The sequence below is a fragment of the Asterias rubens genome, chromosome 3 (genome assembly GCF_902459465.1).
Source record: "Asterias rubens chromosome 3, eAstRub1.3, whole genome shotgun sequence".
Classification (NCBI taxonomy): domain Eukaryota; kingdom Metazoa; phylum Echinodermata; class Asteroidea; order Forcipulatida; family Asteriidae; genus Asterias; species Asterias rubens.
The window spans coordinates 4846141-4870643 of record NC_047064.1 but is presented as its reverse complement, the minus strand read 5'-3'; the positions used below and the strand labels follow the sequence as shown (position 1 = coordinate 4870643).

At 40.1% G+C, this 24503-nt stretch overlaps 1 protein-coding gene across 1 annotated transcript; it reads left to right on the top strand.

Moving 5' to 3' along the window:
* Window positions 1–1906: 1906 nt before the first annotated feature.
* LOC117288357 lies at window positions 1907–23629 on the top strand. Its single transcript, XM_033769188.1, has 15 exons — window positions 1907–2249; window positions 6717–6747; window positions 8702–8818; window positions 10560–10689; window positions 11610–11675; window positions 14323–14530; window positions 15478–15517; window positions 15921–15994; window positions 16262–16335; window positions 18062–18219; window positions 19240–19444; window positions 19669–19730; window positions 20137–20287; window positions 20751–20969; window positions 21606–23629. The coding sequence occupies exons 1-15, from the start codon at window positions 2135–2137 to the stop codon at window positions 22158–22160; spliced, it is 2205 nt and encodes a 734-aa protein (XP_033625079.1). The 5' UTR covers window positions 1907–2134; the 3' UTR covers window positions 22161–23629.
* Window positions 23630–24503: the final 874 nt, after the last annotated feature.

Sequence of the window (24503 nt, the reverse complement as noted above, 5' to 3'; positions counted from 1 at the left end):
TTGTTATTGTTATTGTTATTGTTATTGTTATTGTTATTGTTATTGTTATTGTTATTGTTATTGTTATTGTTATTGTTATTGTTATTGTTATTGTTATTGTTATTGTTATTGTTATTGTTATTGTTATTGTTATTGTTATTGTTATTGTTATTGTTATTGTTATTGTTATTGTTGTTGTTGTTGTTGTTATTGTTGTTGTTGTTGTTATTGTTGTTGTTGTTGTTGTTGTTATTGTTATTGTTATTGTTATTGTTATTGTTATTGTTATTGTTATTGTTATTGTTATTGTTATTGTTATTGTTATTGTTATTGTTATTGTTATTGTTATTGTTACTGTTATTGTTATTGTTATTGTTATTGTTATTGTTATTGTTATTGTTATTGTTATTGTTATTGTTATTATTATTATTATTATCTACCAAACAAGGTGCCGAGTATATACAAACTTTCAGAAAGATAGGTTATTGCAGTGATGAATTCTGAGACCCCATTATTTAGCACCTTATAAGGGTTTACAAGGTGCTACGGCGCATACAGCAGCAACCCCTTCTCTTTTCGATAAGTGTATTGGGTTCTTTTACATGCGTTTCACAACACATGGGACCAACGGCTTTACGTCCCATCCGAAGGACAAAGCGATGGTTAAGTGTCTTGCTTAAGGACACAAAACTGTTCAAAAACTGGACATAACTGTTCTGGATTTTCAGCGATATAATCCCTATCTCAAAAACGCTAGAACCTCTTTAGATGAAATCCTGGTGGACATTACCGCTCCTGGTTATTTTGCGAAATCTCAAAAACGCTTCAATTTTTTGTTTAATTAAATCTTCGCAGGTATCTGATAGGCCTATTGTGACGACACCCATGGTGTCAATTTAAACAGCCATGTGTTTGCATTGTATACGGTTTAGGCACAGAGCATCTAGTCCTTGGTCTATGGTTTAGGGTCCACCCTCTGCGAGAGTCAGACAGTACTGATGTGACACTAACACTTAAAAGCCCGGAAGGGAAAGGGCTGGAAAGGGTACAACCCATTTTTACCACATTGACATTATTGTTTTGTTTTCCTAAAATAAGCTGGGCTACATAGTTTGAGTCGATTACATAAACCTCTTTTGACATGAAGAAAATTGGCTAGTCTGAGTTTGTCTATGATTTTTTTTAAATTTCGACCCTGCTAAGATGTCAATAGGCGACCCTCATTGCGTTTCTTTTGGCAAAACTAGTGACCCTGTATTGTGTAAATAAATCTCCAGCCAACTCGAGGATTGAACACTAAAGCAAGTACAGAGAGAGAGAGAGAGAGCTAAAGAAAAGAAGGAGAGAAAAACACCAATGTGTTGAGGGGGGATTAGCGCTAAAAATAATACGGTTAGAATCTCTCAGATTGATGGCCTGCCTTGAGAGACTATTGAGCTGTCAAACCATTACAAACAAGTCTCAGACATTTTAACAACACTATACAAGACCACAATACAACCCCCAACAATAGGGGACACAAAAAGGTCTGGGAGACAGTCGTTTCTATTTCCAACAGAGGGGTTTCCAAAATACACAAAGTTACTCAAAAACTGGTTCACTGCAGCAGCGTTACTTTAACAGTTGGGGTTTCCATGACGATTGACGGCAATGCGTGGTTTGATTTCTTCCGGAATACATTTTTTTTCTTTATATTACAAGTTGGACAAATTCCGAGTGACGTGTGAAATGGTGTTGCAATGCAATCATTGTAGCGTTATATCTCTCGTAAGTTCCAGAGAGAAAACAAGTCAGTCAGGCGCACGGTAGTAGGATCACCCCCACCGCGTGACGTCATTGGTCACGGGCTCTCACGAGAGAACAGCAAAGCCTCGTCGGTTATAAAGCGCGCCAGTGAAACCGACATCAGTACAGATACAAACTGGCACGCGAGTAGAAAGACCGCCAGAACCCTGAGAGCTGATTATGCTGCTCGATACCCCACGTGTGTAGTAGGCTCTGTTGACTCACTCTCGCTATACATGCATGACACCACAGCTGTTCTAGTACGCCAACCGGAAGTACTGTACTGTTCGTCGAAAAAGAGAACTCTTTTTCCACAATATCTGTTTTGAGGATTTCTAACAACCGCAAAGGAAGAAAAAAGAGAACAACAATGGAGGCTTTTAGACCAGACACCAGTAGTCCTAAACAAGCACTGCTCAGCTATGTGAACAACAATGTCGTTGGAGGAGAGGCGCAATTCCGCGGTCCGTTCGGACAGAGAAGGGGTGAGTGCCTGTTTTATTGGTCGGGAAGGGGGTGCAGTTGCACCCAGGAAGGGGATGGGTTGTTCGGTGAGGTGGGGTGAGGGAGTTGTCTTTGGGACGGGTATTCCAGACGAAAAGTAAGGCCACTGAGCACAGCCACTTATTGTACACTTTTCATTCATCACTGACACAGCGATTGTTAGTTGATATCTAAATAACAATGAGATAACTTTTACATCAGTGGTTTTCAAACTATTCATGAAATGGTCACGAAAACAAAACGTGTCACTGCGGCTGTGCACCACACTGCAACTTGCTAAGTGCGTGGTGCTGATGTTCAGTATAGATTCAAGAATTGCCATTGGCCCCAAGTGTTGCTCCTGTATAGTGTTACCAATACCTCCAAGCTTATCGGGAAACTAATTATTTCACTTTTAAACAAACAAGAGGAAGAAACGCAAAACTGTTCTCTCTTGGGCGCTTGTGATATTGGGCATTTGTTAAACCGAAGGCAAACATTTATTTTGAAACTTTCCGAGTGCGGTTCGGGGGCAAATATAATTATTGTCTAAATGTATTAACTTGTAAAGGAAATAAATGGAGTAGTTTAGGCTCGATCATAAAATGATTTCAGTCATGTTTCTGTGCAAATTTCTTTGAGGCTTAAGCAGAAATTGAGTGTTGCTGTCATTATGGTTCTATAAATTAACCCGATTGAAGATAACTTCAAACGCACGCAGAAGTTGACATTATCGTGTTATTGTATTTGAGTATCTAGTATAGACTTAACCTGTGGTTTATTTCTGGCAACTTCTCACTTGTTTTCTATCGCGAGATTAAAGGCACTTGACACATTTGATAATTGTCAAAGACCAGTCTTTTCAGTTAGCGGTTTCTCAACAATGCATAAAATAACAAACCAGTGAAATCTCAATTGAACTGGTCGTCAAGGTGTGGGGAAAATAATGAAAGAAAAAACACCCATGTCGCACAAGTTGTGTGCTTTCGGATGCCTTGAGTTTCAGACATCAGCTGAGGTCTCGAATTCAATTCAAATATTTTAGTGAGAAATTACTTCTTTCTCAAAAACTGCATTACTTCAGAGGGAGCCGTTTATCATAATGTGTTATACTAACAACAGCTCCCCATTGCCCGTGATATGCTAACAATTATTTGAGTGATAACCAATAGTGTCCAGTGGCTTTAAAGACCACACACAAGAGAAAACAAAAAGAAGTGGAAAGATTGGACTTATAGAAAAACATCATGTGTTGTAAATTATAATGTGCCATTTTAAGCAGTCATTGACATATACCGTCTCCACGCCTTTCCTAATTCGACAAGAAAGCGTGCATGTGTTTGATAAATTTATACACGGAAGACTCAATCATCCCAAAGACTGTTTGGGCGAACAAAACTTGTCAAATCTCGTGGTCTTTCTAAGATGGTGGGCAGGAGGGGGAGGGGAGTGGAGGGAGGGGGTAGGGGAATCCATGTTGCATAATTGTGACCTACATTCAGTTGGATTGGTTTAGTCATCTTGTAAAGACTTATTTAATGTTTGTAACCATAATTATGCTAATAGGTAATAAATTTGTTTTGGGGTAAAGAATATTCATTTTAGTTTTACCCGTTAAACACCGATGTGTGTCAGCTCTGTCTACACAGTTCTTTCCCGAGTTCTTTGAACAAAATCACAGGCATATTAATCGGGTGGGATTCGAGCACACGACCTTTGCAAGGTGTCTTGCTCACACTCAATGTTATACAACTCTGAGAATAGTAGTTAAAAAAAGGTTTCTGTCCTAAAAAACATCGAATCCAGCTGAGTCAGTTCCAATCGTCATTTAGGAACAGGAATAGGAAGTATGAGAAATTAAGCCATCAAACTTAAACCATTCGAAAGTGTGCCTTCCTTCTTCGCCATTTGACGCACGGCCTAGAGAGCTTAAAACTCTAATTTATTTGAAAGCGCGGCAACTTATAATCTTGTGTAATTGTTTTAGGCGTGTATTAGTCAGTGACACTTAAACCACGGCTGCTGATGCGTGTTGCGTAAATTATCCCGCCAACACCAAAAGTCGAGATTTTGGTTAATCCAGCATTATGCATCCAATATTAGGCCATTCCGGGATTTTAAGGCTTGGTCGTCTACACTGTCGGATGGACGGATACAGTTTGCCTGTCCGAATCATTGTAAATCCCCCTCCCCAAGAAGACGAGGGAGGTGTGTTGCGTATGCTAATCGGGCGGTCTTAAGTGGCATTTAGCATCTCACGCAAGCCCTAGTATAAAAGAGATGTGGCCTGTTGTATTGAGCGCGGGATTGTAAGTTTCCTTTACCGTTATATTTAAAATGTTTGCGGTGAGGCGTGGCTTGGGGCTACGGTAGAGCTCAGACGTTTGGTAATTATCAACTGTCCTCTAAGCTTCTTGCGAAATGTGGCCTACATCAGAGCATGTGCCTGTGACATCTCTATTAACCGAACTCTCAACTACTAATGATGAATCTATCACAATCCCACAGCAAAACTTCATACTGTTCCTGCAGTATATGTAATGCTGAGTCAATCAAAATCAGTGGCCTGACGTTTCGACCACAGCAGAGTCTTTCTCGGGAAAGGAAACATCGTATTCTGCTTGGGTTAGGCCATCAACTACTTTTGTGTAACTATACCATGGGCATTTTGTTTGGAAAGCAGTTTGCAATAACTTATTATGTTTGCTCAAAATCATGCAAAAGAATAAAATAATGCACAGTTTGCAATGGCGCCTTGTGAATTCACCTGTCATAACAACGTGCACTCGAACAATTTGTCCGAACACGGCTTTTATGAAGTATTAACACATTTTTTGCCGTACCCCGAGAACAGTGAGGTTTAGTTTGTGGGCCATTCCTACTCAAACCTATTCATTTCACCACATCGTACAATTAAACCTTTAAACTAACCCCTCCCAAAAGGTGCTCTATTTCTAAGAATCAATTTCCCCTTGACAACTGACGTAAGAACAATACAAATGCTGCAATATGTTGTGGACAAATGCCAAAACATGTCTTTAAAGGCAAATCGCAATATTAGTCATATGAACCGAAATGCACTTGGTCGAGCAACTGCCTTGTCTTCCGGATTATGGTGTACCAATGGGTAGGCTACTCTTTTGACGTGACATCCTAAAAATATATCTGGATTGAAGTAGAAACTGGAGAGCGAACCTTGACAGATGATTGTGTGTAACACGGCTTGTGGTTTCGGGATTGACACGCCATGAACCACACATAGCTTATTTACAAACACTTATTTACAATGCAGAACAAACAAGTAAACATACAACAGTCGTCTGTTCCCCAATGACCTCACTTGGATGGTCAAGGTTTTCTGACCAGACGTTATTGTACACATGCCATAATAACGCTGCGTCATATCTTGTATACTAAAACCCCACTTGTTTGTTACGCTCTCAACCAATGATTTAAAAACATTTCTGCACAAAGGCCGACACACAATAGGCTATTATTAGGCAAACACCGTAATACTAACAAATCTGAATACAATATTTAGAAATTGTCCGAACCGAATATTGTCACGTTTTTATTAAGGTCAAATTGTCACAACAAAATGATGCAATGAGTTCGTAATTTAGTGAACGAAAACACAAACCATACAGTAAAACTCTTCATCGGATAAAACCTATACAGTGACCTTTAAACCACTAAATCTCCCACGAGGAAAAAATGAATCCTGACAATCCTTCTCAAATCCTTCAGAAAACATCCCTGCGGTTCTTTTACACGTTGCATGGATTTTCCATCTTTTCCCCTGGCGGATGTAACGCCTCTCCAACTCGCATTGACCACGCCCACTGTGGTCAAGTTGCATCAGTGTGACTAAGAATGGGATGCATTGGGGGTAGTACATGGGTAGGCCCACGTAGGTCTACCATCTTCCCTCGTTCTTTTTCTAGCAGAAAAGCAAGTAGGCACCTACTTGGTTCCCTGCTAGGAACAAGAAGTAGGCACCTCTTGGTTTTGTTGTTAGAACAATAAGTACAGGCCCTTGGTTCTGCTGTATAAAACAAGAACGAGAGAAGTAGCGAGTTCATTTTTACCCGTTTTGATTATTTTATGGTTCTTTGTTTTACGACTTACCAAGGCGTGGAACAAATCATTTGACAGCCTCTGCTTGTGTTCACCAAGAAGTTGACAACATTTATTTCATTTTGTTTATTGATTCTGTGTGTAGCCAAGGACTCAGAAAAGCGAACTTAATCACTGTATACTAGACAAGAACCTCATCGAGAGAATCGAGCAGGGTTCATTTTATTGAAAAGATCAATGTAAACTTGAAGAAAAAAAATATGCTTAAAATAAATTTCTCATTAATTTTCTTTGGTCCAATCGCGGAAACATTCATGTTTAAGGTGGACAGGCTTCCCTCCCTGTGGTGTTTTCTAACTTCTTTGTGTTTGTTTTCTGTTTTCTCTTTCCAGTGATATACTGCGATTACACAGCTTCTGGAAGGTGAGTGAAATTAACCCCACAATACCATAACCCTGCTCTTATAAATGTTGTTGTTGTGGTTTAAAGACACACGCATATGCAGAGAGCAGGGACATTTTTTTGTGTATGCAAGCCGTCAGACACATAAGGCCTGAAGGCCACTTCAAGGTGTGGGCTATATGTTTTTTTTTCCAGAGGCCGTTGCCTACTACACCTAGGGCTGAAACAGGGTTACCCCCTTCACAGTCCATACGGATGTAGGCTTGGGTATCATCAATCCGAAGCATGGCCGGTAGAGCAGAAAGCACTACCTCCCCAATAATGGAGTAATAGCTTCAAAATTCCCAAAACCACCACCAAACGAGCCTTTTTTTATACCTGCAGAACTTTTTGAACTTTACTGAACCCCCTCCCTAATATCCAAATGATTTGATAGAAAATGTAGATACAACCATACAGGAAGGACAAAATAGAGAGGAAATATAATCGAATCTTATGTTCTTGTGAGTGAACTGTTTACTGTTTGTGTCCTGCCGTTTTACACATTATGCAATCTCTCCACTCTATTACACATAATAACACGTCTGTTTTGTTATCGGGGGAAAGTTGTTAGAAATCACTCGTTTTCACTAACTTAATATCCACATCCCCCCTTTACGTGCCTTAATATAGACAAAACTTTAACGAGCACTTGGGTGTGGCCAGTCGGTTTTATTTCATATTAATGTTGTCTTAACTATTTTATTAAAAATAACAAAAAAGACCGGGTATGGGCTCAAAACGGAACCGATAATAATCGCCGAGGCTTAGCTCCATCGAACCCTTGATCCATGGGCCTGGTCTTTGGCACAGTTGATGCCAATGCGATCCGGCACATTTTCACAAATTGGACAGAAACTGTCCTCCTATTTAATTTCCTCGTCCCCGATACCGTGTCAGTCTCCATTTGTTGGGGATTAGGGGGACGAGACGAAACAACAACAAATAAGAAACCATGGGCTCGTTTTGGTTATAGTGGCCGGACTTGCTCACTAAGGGTCGTGCCACACGAGACAAATTACTGGCATCTCCAAGAACAGAATCCATTGACATTTAAACGTTAAGATATTTTTCTTGGAGATCGTGAGATGATATTTCAAATTTTGATATTTCAAATTACTGTGCTACCAAAGTGCAGTTGGTTGCCTTTTAGTTGCCTGTAAAAGTTGCTCAACACCGGGACAGCATTGCAACCAAACCGCATGATAGAAACGCGTCTTTTAAAATAGCTGCATTGTCAAGAATTATTGCTTAAAACTTGAATAACCAATGAGAGCTCTGATAATTTTTTTTACAAATCTTTTGTTTGCGGAAATGACAAAATGTCTACAGGCCTCATCTAATTCAGTTATTCATCAACACGTTATCCAACTGCTCACAAACCGCTTCTTTGTTTAAAACTCTTCATAACTGCCCGATTACGTGCAACTGTGTTATTTTTAATTCAGTTGACATGACTGTTTAGGGTAGCCGTTATGTGTTTTCATTCAGTTTATTTTAATTCCTTAATCCAGCACATCCGATTGCTCAATGTGAGCTGACCCCCGCACAGCAACCAAAAAACAAGCCAGGAGTAAGATAAAAAGGGGGGCCACTGTGTTTTGTTGGCGCAATATCATGAGGAAACCTAGTGTTTGTTGGGAAGTTATGGGCCGTCTGGCACACGCCCTCCCTCGTCCTGCACCCCTTCTCCGTTCTGCATGTAGTCCCAACACAAATTTATTGAGTGACGAGTACAAACAAGTAGACGACCCGTTATTGTTTGAGAAAACAGTCCCTTAATCAATGATTTTTCTACTAGCAACACACTTGAGGGTTGAGTTCATTTCACTTTCGCGTGTTAGTCTCGTGTGTGAACTCCTCATTTCCTGCAATAACTTTTGATGCCTGACTGTGTTTTTCCCCCCTCTTTTTATTCTGTCTCTCTGCACGCCAGGCCTCTTCGATGTATCGAGAATTACATCACTGAGCATGTCTACACGATGTATGCCAACACACATACCACCACTACCATCACGTCCAAGCAAACAACTCAATTCAGACACGAAGCCAGGTATGAAGGATGATCAAGAACACCCCCAACGATTCTTCATGGAATCGTTTTTTGATCAATTACAGATTGTCCATTTGCCATGAGTTTCCCCCTTCAAAGATAAAAAACATAGAATTTTTAGCCAGAAATTGCTTCCAAGACGTGCCCATTCATCCCGGGGGCTGGTGGTGGTTTGAAGACCGCCCGGGGCCATAGGTGGAGGGGGAAGGGGGGGGGGGGGGGGGGGGGTGAGGGGTCAAACCATTTTCTGCTGATTCATAAGTTAGAGTTAATTAAAAGTCTGTTCACTGACACGAACTTGGGATGGACACCTGCGGTTTGCAGCCCCCCCCCCAAAAAAAAAAAAAAAATCACAGTCAAGATGTTGACCTCTATTTTCTTTAACTGGGACACTTCGAGAATATGAAAGAATCTACTGTGACTTTGCTGTTGTTGCCCTTTCATAAAAACGGACCCTTCCTCCTGAGACTAGACGGAAAATCCCGGTCCACGGAGAGAACTTAAGTTACACACACCCTTGTTTGGGAGAGGGCACCTCCATGCATAAGCCACATGGGGGTTGTGGCTGTGTGATTAGGGACGGGGAACATTATGCAGTAGGGACCAAAATAGTATAAGAGGGAATAATATGGGCTTTATAAAAACATCAGGGCCAAATTTCTTAAAGTCTGTAAGCACAAAAACTTGCTAAGCACAGAAAAGCATTGCTTGTTAGAAAACAGGATACCAAACAAAATTCCATGAATTTGACATTGTTGTGACTGCTGCCCCACTCAATTTTTGCTTAGCAAAGCCATTTTGTCGAGTAGTATTTTAATTGGGCCCAGATATAACTTGCTTCTGGAGAAAGAGGGAGAAGGAGAGGGGGGGGGGGGGTGGGTATTATGAAGGGGTTTGCCGGGTAACACACGGAAGGAATAGAAGGAGATTGGCCGAGGTGGAAGCGTGAGCTAAAAAGCAGTTCAGAACGAGAGGTGTGTTGTTACGCACGGTAGGGTGCGAAATCAAAAGGGGGAGACTGGGCGGGACGATCGTGCACGCACAGTGTAAAAAGAGTTCGAATAGAAACACAACAACTCCAACCTTGTAGGTCACTAAACTCCACTTTTTACAACCGAGTCATGGTCTCATTCCAAAATCACCATGAATGTAAACGGTCACTGTGTTTGATTATTTAAGCTCAAGTACTAGGATCGTTTCACACGAGGGAGTGCAAAAGGTTCCTTGCGAAACATTTCGTTAGCGTAAGTTTTTGTCGGAGGTCGGTACCTTCTACAAAATATTTCACAATGTTTGAGACAATTTCGTACGGAATGTGTCAGAACTGCTGTCCCCACACGAAGCTAATTTCTGTAATAAACATTGAGAATATTTCGCATAAGTTTACGTCGTATGAAAGCGGTTTTGAAGGTGGTTGAAGCATGTCCTAATGGTACTCAAGGTTAGCAGAAGTTCAGGTGTATGACCAAGCAAACATTAGAATCTGTTGGGGTTTTTCCATTCAAAACATTGATATAGCCAGGGCACCTCAGCTGATGACTAACGAATTACATGCGCTGGCGTGATAGACTGAAGAGACCCATGGGACCAGGGGGAAATACTCGCATTTTCAGGAACCTCCAGAAAACCTTAGAAATAATTTATGGCCCTAAAGTATGATGAACATGAGCACCTGTCAGCATAGGTTCCAGGACACGTTTATCAATATTCGTTTTATGTTTCTTTTTTGTTCTTTTTTCAGGGAGTTAATTCGGAGTTGTGTGAACGCCACCGAGGATGACGCTGTGATTTTCACGGGCAGCGGTTCAACGGGAGCTATCCACAAGCTTCTTAATGTGATGGAACTACACGGGGAGAAAGCTTCCAAAACTGTAAGTTTCAACCCCCCCCCCTCCTGCTAAAACGTCACGATCCAGGACTTCCATGGTGGTAGAAATCGTTTGAATTCCATAGTTCGTTTATTTTGTCCAAAATAAGTGTGCCCCTTAAAGTCACTGGAAACCATTGGTAATTACTCAAAATAACTGTTAGCATATAAAACTTACTTGGTAACGAGCAGTGGGGTGCCTTTGATAGTGTAAACCATTTTGAGAAACAGCTCCCTTTGAAGTAGCATAGTTTTTGAGAAAAGGGTAATTTCTCAAAAACTAATTTCTCACTCAAATTAAAATACTTCGGGGCTGAAGCCTTTTAATAGGCATCTGAAAGCACACAAAGTCATGCAACAAGTTTATATTTCTTTCCTTATTCTCTTTCAAAATCAATTACCAATTGAGTCAAAATGTTTACAGGTTTGTTATTTTTTGTTGGGATACACCAAGTGAGAATACTGGTCTTTGACAACTACTAAACATTTCCAGTGCGTTTAACATACTGTCAAATTCCCTTCCCAATGTTGATGGTTTGAGCACATACTTCAGCAAACTGTCAGTTATTCTGATTTGGTAAAAACAACTCTAAGTTTCTTGCCAAGTTCTCATTTACGGGGGAACATGACAGGTGCCAAAATGTGAGAACCCAATATTTTAACAGGGTGGAAGTAATCATTTGCTTTCCATAGTTCGTTTATTTTGTCCAAAACAAGGGTTTTAATGTTGTGGTGAAAAATAAGTGTGTCCCTTCAAACATAATTGCCACGTAACAAAGCATTCCGGACGAACAGGGTGTCCACGCCCTAGTGCAGAAATTAGCTCGGTCTAAATTTAGTAGTTTTTTGTAGTTTTTTGTTTGGGAGGTCTTGCAAGAAAAGAAGGTTTTTTAAGTGAAAACATTTCTGTTTACTTTTGGACAGATGGTGTTGGTCGGACCATTTGAACACCATTCCAACATCCTTCCATGGAGAGAGAGCGGTGCAAGGGTAAGTACAGCCCTATTCACATGGCAACACTTTAACTTGGGTCCCTTGCCTCATTTTAGCATGGTTGTAAAATGTTGCAATGTTCGACAATATTTTACAAGGAAACTTGGACAGTAAAAACGGTTCGTCCTTTCACACGAAGTTAAATTTTACAACCATGCTACAATTTAGCAAGGGACCCTTGCTATTTTACTCTCTTGTGAAAGGGTCTCTAGTCTAGCTTTAAGGTCACTCATTTTGTAGGTCGACAACCGAGTGTTCCCATGGGACGCCTTTTTCCGCTGGGGGTAACCGATCAGTGCTGAATGGCGGGGAAGCCCACATTGGCGCACGCTCTGCGTTTTTGCTCTCTGGATTCCCTCCTTGTATGTGTAATATTTCTTTTCCATAAAATGTCATATGTCACGACACTGTGACTTTCATTTTCACAAAGTTCATGTTGAAATCATATCAACATTTAGACTATGTGTGTTGCTCACTTATAAGGAAGATCCTCGCCGTTGCCAAAATTGCTTTTGAACCGAAAGAAACATTTCTTGAACGGCCATTTGTTATTCTCGTGGGAATACCACACAGAGTAGAAATATCGAAGACCTTAACTCAAGGCTTCTTTTTCAGGGTACGAAAGAACCATTGTTTTGAATTCTAATTAACTGGGGGAAACAAATATCTTATATCTTATATAACGGGAATTAAATGACAAGTTTTTCAAATCTGGGGAGGAATATGGGTGCATTGGATAAAACCACCAGACACTGGTGGGTGTATGGTTTCTCCAAGCCCAAACTCCAGCCCCTTGTTCTCCCCATTCTAAGGTCAACTTTAAAATTAACCCCAAATTAATAATAATCATTTTGGACGCTTTCTGTTGACGGATACTTACAATAATGTCGAGCACTTCCGTATCCATCACACGGACGTCTATTTGCGTCTAGCCCTGGCTTCTGGATATTTCTCTTCTGTGAGGACTTGTCATTATTAGCGGTAGAAACTTATTTGCTGGGTTGGAGAAATAGAGAGGGGGAGGGGGAGAGAACCTGGGAGGACGTGTTGGAGACATAATAATGCTTCCAACACAGCGCAGTTGTGAAGTTGTTTACTTCGGGCTGGCTGGCTCTCTTACGCGAAGTGTCAAATGCTTTTTTTTTAAGGCACTGGACACTTCGTAATTACTCAAAATAGTTGTTAGCATAAACTTACTTGGTATACGAGCAGTGGACAGCTGTTGGTAGTATAAAACATGCTGGGAAACGGCTCCCTCTGAAGTAATGTAGTTTTTGAAGAAGAGGTAATTTCTCACTAAAATGTTGAAAGACTTCAGCTGAAGTCTTTTATTATGCATCTGAAAGCACACAAATTGTGCAACAAGGGATTTTCTTTCTTCCATTATTCTCTTGCAACTGCGATGACCAATTGAGTCCAAATTTTCACCGGTTTGTTATGTTATGCATAATGTAACAATACCGGTCTTTGACAATGACTAAAAGGTGTCCAATGTCTTTAAGAACCAAACTCTCCTTGTTGGTTTGCAGCTCTCCGCTCTTCGTTCTCTTTCTGGTCTAATTCACTCTTGAAAAACAAGAAAACATCACACATCGATCCAAAAATGATTTTCTGTTTCTCCCTTTCTCTCTTGGCGTTTAGATTCGCGCGGTAGGTCAGTGCGGTTAATAAGGGAGGGAGGGGGGCTCTCAATGCCTGGTGTAATAATTGTTTTTATTTTATTATGTGCTGCTGAACACTGAACAAACACATCGCTAGACATACAGGCGCGGTCATCACTCTATGTTATTGTGATGTTGGGCTGGAACGTGTGTGGAGTCGCGTGGGCCATTATTGCCAAGACAATTTATTATACATAAATTGAAAAAAAAATTAAATTATCGATCAAAATCATGACTTATTATTGTTTTTGATGTAATAATAAGGAATGGATGATGGAGAGTAGCGAAGTGAAGATTATGCCCTTTATTAAAATCCTGGTAAGACGACGTGGAAAGGCATATGTGTCTGAGACTACAGATGCTGGGGCGTAATTTATAATAAGTGAATAAACCAACTTGCATTGTAAGCATAGACAACCAATCAATCCCAATAGTAACAATTATCGCACACTGTCCCGAAGAAAAAAAAAGCACACACATAAAAACCACTGAATTGCAGAGTGTTAAGAACATAACAGAATGGCGGCGTCCAGCTAGACTGGTGTTAAAATACTAGTGTTAACATAACACTTGGTGGTGTTGCCTATCATCCCAAACCAAAACCAAATAACACTAGTGGTGTCAACCAGTGTTTTTGCCTGGTGCCACGGTGTGTGTAATATTGGCCTGCAGCGTATTACTTTATTCCTAACTCTGTTTGCATAGCTACTTGGGCACAAAAACTAGCTAAGCACAACAAAAAAGTATGCTTACCGGAACAAGGTTACCAGCTAAAATACTATTTGACATAAAGCATCAGGGACTTATATCTTGCTTATTGATGCTAAGCATACATTTTAAAGCATTTTGGAAATGAAATTGAGCCCATGCCAAGACGACCCCAAAAAGTTGCTTCTCATATCAAACCAAGACTTCAAAAATAGTTTCACTCCAAATTATCAATGGTTAACGGGTTTTTTTATATCTTGATTTACCCTCCATAGGTGGAGAGAATCAAACAGACACAGGGTGGACTAGTCGACCTGGACGACTTGGAGTCGAAACTACAGGCACACTGCCAGACACACGAACTCATCCTGGGTTGCTTCTCGGCTGCGTCGAACGTCACGGGAATTATCACAGATACCAAACCGGTGGCGGCGCTATTGCATCACTACGGAGCGTTGTCGTTCTGGGACTATGCTACGGCAGGTGAGTTGACGAAGAGGATGCGAGAATACCTGATGAAAAAAAAACATGATTCAACCATTATTGGTTAGCATCTAAAGGACTAAGCAATCTTGCTGAAGGACACAAGTGCCACAAATGGGACTCGAACCCACAGTCTGCGAACCAATAATGGTTGAGTCTAAACCAGAAACAAATTTGTTTTCTTTATGAAATTACGAAAACCTTTTAAAAAAAGTACCATCATTGCACAGTGAACATATTTTTGACCGCACAGGAAATTCTCTTACATCATGATAATATAGTTTCATTTAATTTTTAACAGCCTGCAATTTTGTTTTCTTGCACCAATTACGAAATACATGGAAATGATAACAACAAAGAACAAACAGCCCGCTTCTTGTTTGAATGAATAAAAAGTCAACTTCTGATGGACCTATACTACCTGAGATGTCACTAAGAGTTTAAATGATTTGGGTACTTTTTTTAAAAATGTCCACAGATTTACATTAAACTTACAGGGTTTGAAGATAATGATAGTGGAAAGCTTCCCTTCAAATTTTACTAACTAAGGTTGTGTAGTTTTTGAGAAATGAGTAAAACAGGTCACAAAATAATTTTGGTCTCATGATACCAAAATTATTTTAGCATGTAAAATCCACTTAACCAGTTATGATATTATACCAAAACCATAGCATAACTGGTTAATGCGTTTTTACATGCTATAACTGAGACGAAAATTATTACTTTTACTCATTTCTCAAAAACTATAGCACCTCAGTAAGTAAAATTTCAAGGGAAGCTTTCTACTATCATAATCTTCAAACTGTGTAAGTTAAATGTAAATCTGTGGACATTGTGTTTTTTGTTAGGAAAAAATACATATACCCTTTAAAGAGAAAGAACACAAAATGATAAATAATCACCATAATAAAGTGTAAACCTGAACTTTATTTTTGTTTTCTTCACAGCTCCATATTTGGATATTGATATGAATCCAACAGACAGCAGGTGAGTGACAAACTAAAAATGATTATCAGTTATTAATTTTATCATCGCAGATTTACATAAAACTTACACGGTCTTATGATGATGATAGTAGAAAACATTCCTGGAAATGTTTCTGTCTGAAATGTCATATTTGATGAGAAATAAATAACCTAACTTTGAAGTTCGCGTTTGGAGTTTATCGCTCAGGGAGCGTTTCATTCATTTTTATTTTGGCATCGATGCAATTAAAAAATTGTAATCGGTCTCATTATTCTCTCGTGACCCAGATGGCAGATCAATCTCAAACGTCGACAGGTTTGTCAGTTTATTTCTGTAATGTTCCTTTAACTATGCTATTATGGCTATGACTTGGTAAACACATTTTCAAAACAATAATGCGTGAATGTTGTTTATGTTTTCCCAGACCTGACTGGGACTGTTCTAAAGATGCTGTGTTTATATCAACTCACAAGTTCGTTGGAGGAGTAGGAACACCAGGTCAGTATTTATTGTGGGTTATTTGTTGTGTGTCCAGAGTGAAAAGGAAGAAGATGTTGAGAGAACATTTTCCCCAATACTGGGTTTACATATTGATTTGGAAAACTAAATAATATTACCATAAACTTGTATTCCATTAATGACTATGTTGTCTTCGTCATAACTTATTTTATTTTTGATTGACGCTCAGTGAGATACTTTGTTTTGTACAGACTGAGTCCAATTTAGTGGTGATGGATATTTATACCTGATTTTTGTTTGTACCAGGTCTCCTCGTCGCAAAGAAGCGTCTTTTTGTCAACAAAGTTCCACACGGAGCCGGCGGAGGAACCGTTGCATACGTACGTATACTTAATACTTCGTTCTCTCTACACATATTCCACTTTTATGACCCAACAGTCGCATCATTTGGTAGTCCTTTCGTATTTCCACGGAATTGTTTTGCTTTGTTTGGAGCTAAACAACCAAGAACCAACAAGAACTTCATAAACTACAAACCCCACTTCTAAACCCGTTTCCTATGATGTGATCATACGCCCACTTGGTTGCTCGTTGTTCTTGAGGGGGGTATATGAGAGGGGGGGGGGGGGTAATGTGTCTTTCCGGAAGGTTACCCCCTTCCCTCCCTAGGCTACATTTAAGATGCACCCATCTGATTTGATGTTAAACGGTAGCTAAAAAGAGGGTATCAGTTGGTTGCAGTAGCCTACATCCCAGCCGTAATAATGTGAAGGCACCGCCTTATGTTCACCCTAGATTGTTTAGTCATCATCCGGGAGACTATGCTTGTATAAACTTGCCAGACTCATTACCTTTGGCAGTTAAAAGGGTTTCCCGAAATTCAAATTAAAGTGTGGAGAGAAACGTGAGGATTGTATCAAAGTTAATTTAAAATTGTTGGCTTAACTGCACACTTTCTAAAGCAATATTTTCTTGGGGATGAGGGGCAATTGTCTTCCAAACAGTTTCGTGTTTTAGAATAGACTACATGCTCGAAATTTGAACAGTTACTGGTGGTTGCTACTGTTGTAAACTGCTCACTAACCAGGACATAATGGTAAAAACTGTCCCGACGTTTCGATGCTAATAGCAGAGCCTTTCTCGAAGCCTTCTCAAAGCTTTGGAGAAAGACCATTAGGCCTAACTATTTTGTGTCATAAAAATGTGAACTTATTTTCGGAAGTCTTTGGTAATCTGACAGAGTTGTCTGAAACAAATTGCTATCAAAATTGAACGGGTTTGTTTTGTGCTGTTGGCAAAATATCACCCAAAGAGCATCCCGTCCAGTTAGTTCAAACTAATCGCCAAGGGAAAGAAGTTTTGGACTTTTCAACATGGAGACCTTTTAAACTGGTTGAGCATGTAGAATATAATATAGACGTGATTTATTATAAGGGAGTTTTTGAGCATGTGTGCCACACAGGAACTCGGGGGAAGGGCTAGGGTCACCCCACCCTCGTGTCTGATCCCCGGGACGGAAGCGCCCCGCAGTCCCCCCGGGTCTGCGCCTGGTGCTGATAGTAGATTAAACAACGTGTCTGTACATTACATATACCCCCTGTATACATTAACACCCATAGCTTCTGTCCCCTTAGGTTGTTAAACCAACACTTGACTACCTGTCCAAATACATCATGTTATACCAGAGACCTACACATTTCGCCTCTGGTAATTTTCATTTTTATGAAGAGGCGAATGACCGCAATTTCGTGTCGAGCACCGGGGAAAGTCATGGGGAAAGTCATACACCATTCGCCTTATCTTTGGAAAAGTGCGGAAATAAAGCTGCGTTGATATTTTTACTTAAAGGCACTAGACACCTTTGGTAATTGTTAAAGACCAGTGTTCTCACCTGGTGTATCCCAACACATGCATCAAATAACAAAAATCTGTGTAAATTTGGGCTCAATTGGTCATCGAGTTTGAGTGAGAAATTACCTCTTTCTTAAAAACTTTTCTCACAATATTTTATACTATCAACAGCTCTCCATTGCTCGTCACTAAGTAAGTTACCAATAGTGTACATGCCTTTAAAGCTATTCTCCCTCCTGTGTCTCATCACCACAGGTCTCCCGTGATATGTACCATTATCTCCGGGACATTGAAGCTAGAGAAGAGGGCGGCACACCGGCCATCGTTGAATCCATCCGTGCGGGGCTTACGTTCCAGATAAAGCAGGCCGTCGGTCCACACTTCATCGAAGAACGAGAACAGAAACTAGCAAGGTATAAACAAACAAAAAATCAACAAGTACAAACTTATTTATATTTTGTTGTGCTTTTAAACTTGTGCGAGCAATGTAATTTATTCTTCTTGGAGAGTAATACAGTATGTTATGATCTTTTGATTATGCAATAAATGATTATGTAACCAGAACTCTTATTTTGTTTATTTGGAAATTATAATCACCATTTGATTTATTAACAAATGCTAGTCTTCAATATTCGGTCAGCCGTTTTAAGCCGATGCGTGCCACCGTGTAGCCAATACATTAATCGACCAAATTTCATATGAAACTGGCAGCAGGAAATTTTGCTCAGCATTTTGTTTCTGATAAGTAAACTTGTGCATGGAACCAACCACAGACAATAATTTATTACATTACATTGGCTGGTACCCTATTCCTGCTCAGCCACATTTTCCTTGCGTAGCTGATTTAAAATGGTTAAACCGCACTATGATGAAATTGGAAACAAAATATTCTCAGCACGCAACGAGTGACTCACCGCCGCTCGCCACATTTTTTACATCAGCAATAATAATAACAAGGGTATGGAGTGTCGTGTATTCCATGTAAATCAACTCTTGCATGACGAACCCCATCCCCCTCCCGTGCCTTGCCCTTTTCAAATCCACAAATATTTGACCTGCAGCCGATTTCACGAAACGCTATAGGATTAATCCTATCTCGAGTTAGGACGAGTATTAACTCGTCCCAACTTACGATGGGTTCCTATAAAACGTCTTTACGGAACTTAACTCGTCCTAAGTCCCTTTTCGAAACCACGGCTTCGGCTCCAGATTCGGCTCAGGCTAGCTTGGCCCCGCGGTTGTTCTAACAATTGCGCGTGCTTTGCGCGCGTACGTGCTCAGGGCTTCAGACGAGAGAACGGAGCCTGAAGCCGAATCCAAAGCCGAAGCCGTGGATTCGAAAAGGGTCGATGGGAAGAGTTTGGTGACATCGACGGCTGTAACTTTGCAATGTTTTTCCTAACCGTTATTTTCACACCCCTCCATTTTTTCAGACTTGCTTTTGAACGATGGGAGCTCAACGACAATTTGGTTGTCCTAGGCAACAAGGAAGCCTCCCGTCTCCCGATCTTCTCGTTCCTTATCCGGCATCCGGAGACGGGCAAACTACTACACCACAACTTTGTCTCCGTCCTACTCAATGATCTATTCGGCATCCAGGCGAGGGGAGGATGCGCGTGCGCCGGTCCGTATGCCCATGTAAGTATTATTGGCTAACTTCGAAGCCAAAATCAATCAATGATTGCTAATTAAAACGGCTGACTACACCTTAAATAAATTTAAAAAAAATCATAAATTCTTTTCTGGTGATTGTCTTCGTTGTTTTATATGAAATGAATGAAACCCAGCCCTTTTGTTTCACGCCCGAGTTCGGCTAATCGACAATGCCTAATTATTTCTTGTAATTTTTGTCTCTTTTGCAGGATCTTCTAGGTATTTCGGAAGACAGCGCAGTCAAGTTTTACGAGCTAATCCGAGAAGACAGGTACGGATTCTCAACTTGTTTACTAAATTAGAATATAATATCATTACTTTAACAGAATCATAATATACAAATATATATTGTAGCTGCAAGAACAAAAACAAATGTTTACAAACTTAACTCTTTCATGAGCCAACCGGTCACAAAATCCCTTCAAAACATTAGTTGTCGAACAAAAGATGAAGATAGTAAGGTCACTCAGTTTTCAGAATGGGAAAAAGGGCTCATGAAGGTACTGAGGGTTTTGTGAACTGCTTTTGTGGGGGTTGCCATTTTGTTAAAAAAAACAAGTAAACAATGTTAATGTGTAGTTAATTTGAACAATTTATCGTTGAGACTAAATTGGTGAATGAAAGGGTTGAGGAGGATCTTTATACTTACCATTAATATACTATTTACTGTAACGCAGGAGAAACATGTGTAACGAGGAGCCAGCAGAGGCCGTCAGACCGGGTTTTGTTCGGATCAACCTACCGTACTTCGCCGCGGATGAGACCATCGACTACATCCTCTCGGCCATTGATCTAGTCGCCACACACGGCTGGAAACTTCTACCACAGGTGAGGCAAATCTTTTGTAAATTTAACGGTTGTGCCGAGCACTCTTCTTCTTTAGTCCATTAGGGCCGTCCCGTTGTGTTCCGAGAAGTGAATTCCTTCCACGCGTCCCTGTCCAGTGCGGTCTTCATCAGGCCATACCGACTCCCCCCATTAAGTGCACGAATGTTATCTGTCCACCTCGCCTTTGGCCTTCCTCTGCTGGCGCCAGTAACACGTCCGTCCATACATTGCTTCTCCAGGTTATCAGTAACCTTTACAAAAAAACGGTTAATGGTTTTAAAGTATAGGCACCGTATAATATGGGAATCATCTGTACGCCGATTTTTTTTAAATAGAGGAGCAGCATTTTAGCTTGGGTATTGAATACTTGTTCATCTTGTCTCATTCTTATACTCGCTATAAAGATGATTATTTTGTTAGTTCCTTTAACTAAACAACATTCTCTGATTTTGTTTCCCCGCAGTACCGATTCGACCTGAAGAGCGGCGCATGGACCCACCGTGCCGGCTTCGTCGGGCAGGGCCCAGGCTTCGAGAGCCTCTACGACATCAGCTACGACCACGGCTTCTTCGAAGTCCCATCGGAGAAGAGCACCGACCAGTGTCTTGATGGTCATACCAGGCTATCCCATCATCTTGAGGAGGCAATGACGCTGTTCGAGCAAGCTGTGGATGATGTTATGGTGAGTAATAACAGAGTTTTCTTGAAAGGGGGGGGGGCATGGAACACCATATGGGGGAGGGGAGGTTGGGGTCGATGAATGATTGTTTTTAATTTGGAATCGGATGTTTCAGAATAGAACGTATATGTGTGTGTGTTTGAAACTGTTCTTTCCTATATACCCGGAGACATATTTTGTAAACTGCTTAGCCAGAAAATATTGCTTGAAAATAATTATTTGCTGAGTCAAGACCAACAAAATGAAAAGTAGCCAGCCACAAATCATGATACACGAGGTTCGGCTGGCAACCTTTTTCTGATCAGCAATTTTTGTTTTAACTTGTGTGCAAAGTTTGTCAAAGGCTCCAGAATTATACTTTGTTGTTTACTCATTGGATTGTAAGTAGTAAGTCATCGAAAATTTCACCCAAGACCGAGGCCTGGTATATTATAGAAGCATGGGAACTATTAATTTGAATTTATTTAAATGTTGTCGATATTTAAGTGATATTGTCTTTTCAAACTCAGTCCTCGTAAACGTGCGAACAACACACAACCTATACGTCTTTCAAACTTGTGTTAATTGGAACCGTTTACAAAATAATAAGTGTCAAAAAATATTGGGACTTATCTGAGATTTATATCTTTATTGAACCAGGTATTTGATGCTCTTCAAGACCCAGAGGTCACGCTCAGTGAACGCTATCAGAATTTCCTTTGGTTCGTCCAACCACGAGAAGCTGCCTTCTGCCTCAACGACGCCTGGCAGCGAAAGCTACAGGTAGCCCTCAAGGCAGGCTACGTGTTCCAACTCGGCAACGAGGAATCTGAGAACGATCACGCCGAAGTCATCGACAGATACGAGGAGAGTTTGACCCCAGCCGAAGACGAGGAGGACTCTGCAACGGTGCCGTTCACTGTCGCAGAGGTACCCGAGGAATACTGCCAGAGCTACGGGGCCTCAGAGGACGTTGCCGTTGTCCCCGGTGACGACGACGAGCAGGGAACCATCGGGTTCTACGGGGATACCATGGAGATGTACACGGAAGCTACTGGTTCGGCATTCGAATTCAACAAGCCTGGACAGGGTGGAAACTTCATGAATGGCTTCGAGGCGTCCGGTAAACCATGGTTGAAGAACCCAAGTTATTACCGTGCCATCTCGAACGAGAGTGGGTATAGCAGTGAGGAAGAGTTTACCTATACCATGTGAGAATGGTGCTTTTTTACTTTGTCAACCCCGGGTTTTCGTATACAATTTTTTGGGAGAGTGCATAAAGTAGATTCTTATTCCTGTGAAACATTTTGTTCAATCACATTTCAGGAAAATCATTGACTCAATGGTCAATGAGTCCTACTTTATAGCAATGCCTTGACGCAAACGCTACGACCAATGTCATTTGTTTTTCGGTTTACGAAAATAAATTGCACAAAAAGTCGTCAGAACTAATAACTCTTAAGATGTATTGAGTTGTTTGCGTAACGTTGAAAAAGGCTTTGTCTTTGCACCCCAACAAAATAATTGAAAATCGTAAACAATTATTATTGTTTTGTTATCCATTTTGAATTTTGATTGTTCTATCGCAGTTTAGGAAATCGTATTTCTTGCCGTTTGTCTTTTTAATCTGAGCCAGTTTTTCGTTTTGTTTGTTTCACTCGCTGGACCATTTTTCCTCTCTGTCAAGATCAAGTTTATTCAGTTTTTCCCCCAGTATCTTCAGGGTGAACTTCTTGCAATGAAATTGCTTTAACTGGTGGTGGCTTGCATCTTGTATAGCATAATCTTTTTTGCATCAAATGTGTGTAAATTATGTATAAAATATTGACTCTATTATAATGAAACGAAACAAAAAACTGATTGTATTTGTAAATTTATTAGTAGTTTTGTTAAACACTAACTAAAACGCCAATCATAGATTGTTTATTAGGCCTAACGCTTAGATGTTTGAATCTGGACAATGCATACGCAGAAAATAAATGACATTTTTTTACTTTGCTTTTATAGACGAATTATTTGTTGGATAGCACGAATTACACGTTTGCTGTTATGTGTTTGTTCATACAATTTTGAATGACTGTTATTTCCTAGGGTATCATTTCTTTTTAAAGGGAGAAAAGCTATCTTTCTATGAAGTCTGTGTCAGGATTGGGAAGGGAATTTGTGTTTGAGTTTTCTGATAATGTTTTTGAGTTTAACAAAGCCTCGATCCCAAACTCCAGATACATTTCACTTTCACTCACCCAAACCAAAATAACAGAGAGTAATTTTATGGCAACTCTGTTGTGTAACCAATTTCAGTTCCACACACCATCAATAATCGTTCAATACCCAAACACCGTTGGTTCCGTTTAGTAGTTGTTTTATGCATCCTATTATTGTATTCAAGTTATGTATGATTTTGACTGGTATCTTTTCGTTATGTATGTATGTATTACAAGAATGGTGAATTTTATTACGTACGTGTACATAACTAATGTATAAGCAACCACGGAATATTGTTCTTAAATACAAGAAAGGCCGATGTAAATATTTGTGGTGAAAGTTAATCCAATAACATTATTGTGAAATGTATTCATATTTTATTATGATATTTACTACCACTGGGTGATGAATGATATATTATTAATAAGTGCCCGTTATTAAAAGAGAAATAATTTTTTTCATAAAATAAATAAGTTAAAACAAACAACGAAAGTGTTCTTTGAAGTTTTTATTTTCGTGGTGTAGTCGAACACGGTTTTGTTTCAAAGTTTACTGGCGTGTTGAATAGTCTCGGTAGCAGTAAAGAGTTTTCAGTGGCCTGTTTCAAAGAAAACGACTGGGTATTACGTCTACTAGCCATCGGTAAAAGCATGTGTGCACCTAACCGTTTTCCTAAGTTAAGTTCACCACAAAGCCATAAATGGCCAAGAGTTTTCTTGATTCAACAACGAAACTGCGTACATTTTATTTTGGGGAGCTTAAAATAATATGCTTTTCTAACATATGCTGCCTCAGAAAATGAACCTATGTCCAATCTATAAGCATTGCATCCGTATTTTCAAGATGGCGTCCAATGACTCTGCGGCACACACGGATTTGTTTCGAGATTGGCGCTTGTCTGGAGTCTTTATACGCTTTCGATATACTTCAATAGGGCAGCAACCTAAATCGGCGGTTTCGATTTCTGATATATACGAGGCCCATTTTCATAGAGCTGCTTAATCACAAAAAGTTGCAAAGTTGTATTCTGGTCAAATTATGCTTACCAGAATAAGGCTATCAATCAGCCAAACTACCATGTTACACAGTACTGCTTAATAAGAAGCTCTATTGAATTGGGCCCAGATCACTGCAATGCACTTTTGTCCTGCTTCCCTCAGAAAGTCCATGTCTATTCCTTTTCTGCATCAAGATTTAGAAGAGCACAGCAAATGTGGTCGGAACTGTAGGTTTGGTCGGAACAGCTTTTTTAAGGGCTTGGGTTTGGTGGGTAGCTGGTATTGGAGTAAACAGTGACCGAGAATGAGCTTGATGATAATAATATCACTTACAGTCGACTCTCATTCCAATAAG

Coding starts and splice junctions, on each gene's coding strand:
- LOC117288357 (XM_033769188.1), top strand. CDS start 2,135: ATGGAGGCTTTTAGACCAGACACCAGTAGTCCTAAACAAGCACTGCTC. Junction 19,445..19,668: donor GCGCCGGTCCGTATGCCCAT/GTAAGTATTATT, acceptor TCTCTTTTGCAG/GATCTTCTAGGTATTTCGGA. Junction 20,970..21,605: donor AAGCTGTGGATGATGTTATG/GTGAGTAATAAC, acceptor TTATTGAACCAG/GTATTTGATGCTCTTCAAGA.